The 3,188-nt window shown below is 52.3% G+C and overlaps 1 protein-coding gene across 1 annotated transcript; it reads right to left on the bottom strand.

Moving 5' to 3' along the window:
* Positions 1-224: 224 nt before the first annotated feature.
* On the bottom strand, positions 225-584 carry LOC119237659 (uncharacterized protein C20orf203; the record flags this gene model as incomplete). The annotated part of the gene is given in 4 exon segments (XM_037501610.1): positions 225-341; positions 343-415; positions 417-517; positions 519-584. Coding segments are annotated over 4 exon segments (357 nt in total), but the record flags the coding sequence as incomplete, so codon positions are not given.
* Positions 585-3,188: the final 2,604 nt, after the last annotated feature.

Below are 3,188 nucleotides of genomic sequence, written 5' to 3'. Positions count from 1 at the left end.
GGCCGCCAGCGCCAGGCTGGCACACAACCGCGGCCCTAACAACGTTTGCTGAATGCCTTGAATACAAGCGTCGATGCCCAGAATCTCCTTGAGGTTTCAGCCAGGCGTGCCCACCCCCGCCCCCAGCCTGGGGGGGACAGGGGACACCATGAGGCGGTGGCAGCCTCAGCGACAGAGGCGGCAGCTCAACCCAGAGCTGGGGGGTGGGGGTGCCTGGTGCTTGGCTAATTAAACAGTGACTGTGATGAATCGGGGAGAGGCTGCTACTTGCTAATTAAAGGTGCGGGCGTCTTGCCTGGCAAGGGTGGAAGGCAGGAGCTGCTCCGGCACCATGTCGAGGACCCAGGCCAGCAAGGACAGCACTGGGCGAAAGCCCCCTCCGCTGGCTCTGGGCATCCCTTTCACCCTCTGGCCTCCCAGCAGGGCCCCACGGCCCCCTCCCCACTTCCCTATCTCTCCTACCCACCTTGCTCCAGCCTGGGGCCTGGGACTTCCCCTCCCCACCAACCCAAATTGCCTTCCTGATAAGGGCCCAGTTGGGGAGGAGCCTGTTGGTGCCCAGTGTCTGGGCTGGTAGGTGGGCATCAGTTTCAGCCTCGGAGGTGCTCCCTTGCACCCCTCTTCCCAAACCCCAAATTTGGGCACATGAATCCAACCAAGTCAGATGGTGACTCTAGGGAGTGAGAATTGTAGATTTTGAGACACCCGACATTAGGCATCACCCAATTTCCCCGCCCTCACCACCAGGACGTTGGTGGGGTCCCACCACCCAGGTGCTCTTGTGAGTGTGAGAGGTGGAAGGATCGTGCTCCTTTCTGGCCTCAGCGCTCCAATCTATAAGAGAAGACTACAACGAATGCTCTGGAAGACCCTTGGAGACTCGGATACGGAGAACGAAGAGACCACAAGCAGAGCTGCCTGTCCCTGCCTCACATCGACCTGAGGGAAGGGGTGGCTCAGGGGCTCCAGGGGCCACACACCTGGGTTTGAGTCCCAGCCCCACCTTTTGCCAGCTGTGTGGCCCAGGCAAGGCAGCCAATGGCTCCATGCCTGTTTCCCCTTCTGCAAAGCTGGGGATGATAATCCAGGGGGGTTGCTTAGTGTCGTTTTTGGTCTACAGAACAGGTCTGGAAATGTTGGGGGGCTTGGGTGGATGGAAACTGCCTCTCCTCTATGAGACCTGTGTGAGGACAAGGATGTCCCGTCACCTTCCTTCAAGGCTCTCACACCCTCTCTGACCCCAGCAAGATTTTGAGGGAAGTAGAAGAGCAAAGAAGGGCATAAAGGGAATGTCCAGTGAGGTTAAGTGACTGACTCGAAGCCACACAGCTCAGTCGGGGCAGAGGCAGCCCGGGGCCCTCGCGGTGGCGGGGAGAGGATGGGACTGGGGTTCCAGTGGAGACATCTGTTGAGCTTCTTCTGTGCTCCAAGTCCTGAACCAGCCATCATGGAGGGGGCCAGGGAGAATATGAGAGTCCCTCTACCTTCAAGGGAACCCAGCCTGGAAGGGTAGAGAAAAACAAATTATGAGACTGTATCTGGGGGAGGAGGGACTCCGTCAGGGACCTGAGAGATACTGCTTTGTCTTAGAGATCTGCTTGCAAAGCAAAGGTTCTGCTTCTATTTGGGGGAGAAAATCAGCATTGGGGGAGTTTGGAGGGGGTGCTGATAGAGTCCCTCTGGTGCTCTGAAGAGAGTCTTTCACAAAAGGAGCCAGATGCTCTGCTCAGGCAGTACCAGGTGGTCCTTATGTCTATGGTACCTGCATCTGTGATTGTGGGGTCTATCACTGGAGGAGTGTGGGGGTCCCGGATGCTGTGGTTTTAGGACTTCACTGACCCCCACCAAGAATCCATCCACCCCTAGTATGGGTTGTGACGTGCCCCTTCTAGGCAGCCAGCCACCCACAGGGATGGGACTTCCTATTGCCTGGCAAAGCAGTGGGGGAAGGATGCAGATCCAATAAGAGGCTCAGAGATAGTGGGAGGCTTTCCAGGCTGAGAAATTCAAGGCTGTCGGCCTGATGCTGGAGCACCCGGGTCTTAAAGAGCCAACCCAAAGCGAGTAAGGATGAGTGCGAGATTGCTGGCTTTGTGGATGATGTCTCCAACTTTCCCTGTCTAAGCTCAGAACTCAGCCAGCAGAATGGGGCAGAGGGGTTGGGCAGGTGAAGCCACAGGAAGCATATATAATACAAGCAAAGCTGGCAGCTCATGGAAAACACACCCTACCTCACAACCTCCCCTGGGCCCCTTGTGCCAGAACTGGTCAAATACTAGTCTGGGGCACCCTCTGGTGGTCATTTTGGGCAATGGTGCAAGCTTATGCTGGTTTAATGACAGGTGGTCAGAGTTGGAGGACTTCAGGGTAGACTTCCTTGTCATTGCACAGATGGGGAAACCGAGGCACAGGGAGAAAGTGGCTTGCCCAGAGTTTGACAGAAGTGGGTCTCAAGGCATCTCCACCAGGGGAGGGAAGACTGAGTGTCCAAGAGGTTCAGTCCCAAGTGACTGTGGACAGCTGCACCACACGCAGAAGAGCAGATTTGTGATGAGGCATGCAGTACTTCCCCTCCCTGGCCTTGGGTTCCTCACCTCCGAACCTGAGCAACTACATTGGCCAGGAGTGAGGGAACTGGATCTCCCTCTCATTAACCTGCTAAACGTCAACCTTTCAGGCAATCATAATGTGAACCTTCCAATAGTGAGTATGGAAATAAATGGTCAAAGACTGGTGCTTTTTCTCTGAGACCAGGAACAAGACAAAGACATCTATTCTTGTCACTTCTGTTCAAAACTGTTCTGGAAATTTCCAGCCAGGACACTTGGATAAGAAAAAAAAAAAAAAGGCATGCAGATTGCAAAGAGAGAAGTAAAACTATCTCTATTTATAGATGGAATGATCTTGTATATAGAAAACTCTAGGGAATCCACAAAAAAAAAGTGTGAGAATCGATAAGTTCAGCAAGGTTGCAGGATATAAGATGAATATACAATATAGAAATGTATTTCCATACATTTGCAATGAACACTTCAAAACGTAATTGAGAAAATAATTCCCATTAACATTAGCACCAAAGAAAATTAAATGTTCAAAATAAATTTAATGAAAGTATAAAATGTAAATTCTGTAAACTATAGAATGTTGTTGGAAAAAATTGAAGTACGGTTAAATAATGAAAAAACACC

The sequence above is a fragment of the Talpa occidentalis genome, unplaced genomic scaffold, assembly GCF_014898055.3.
Source record: "Talpa occidentalis isolate TD23 unplaced genomic scaffold, MPIMG_talOcc4v2.1 talOcc4.10, whole genome shotgun sequence".
Classification (NCBI taxonomy): domain Eukaryota; kingdom Metazoa; phylum Chordata; class Mammalia; order Eulipotyphla; family Talpidae; genus Talpa; species Talpa occidentalis.
Note: the sequence above shows the minus strand (reverse complement) of the source record. Positions and strands in the feature narration are given on the sequence as shown.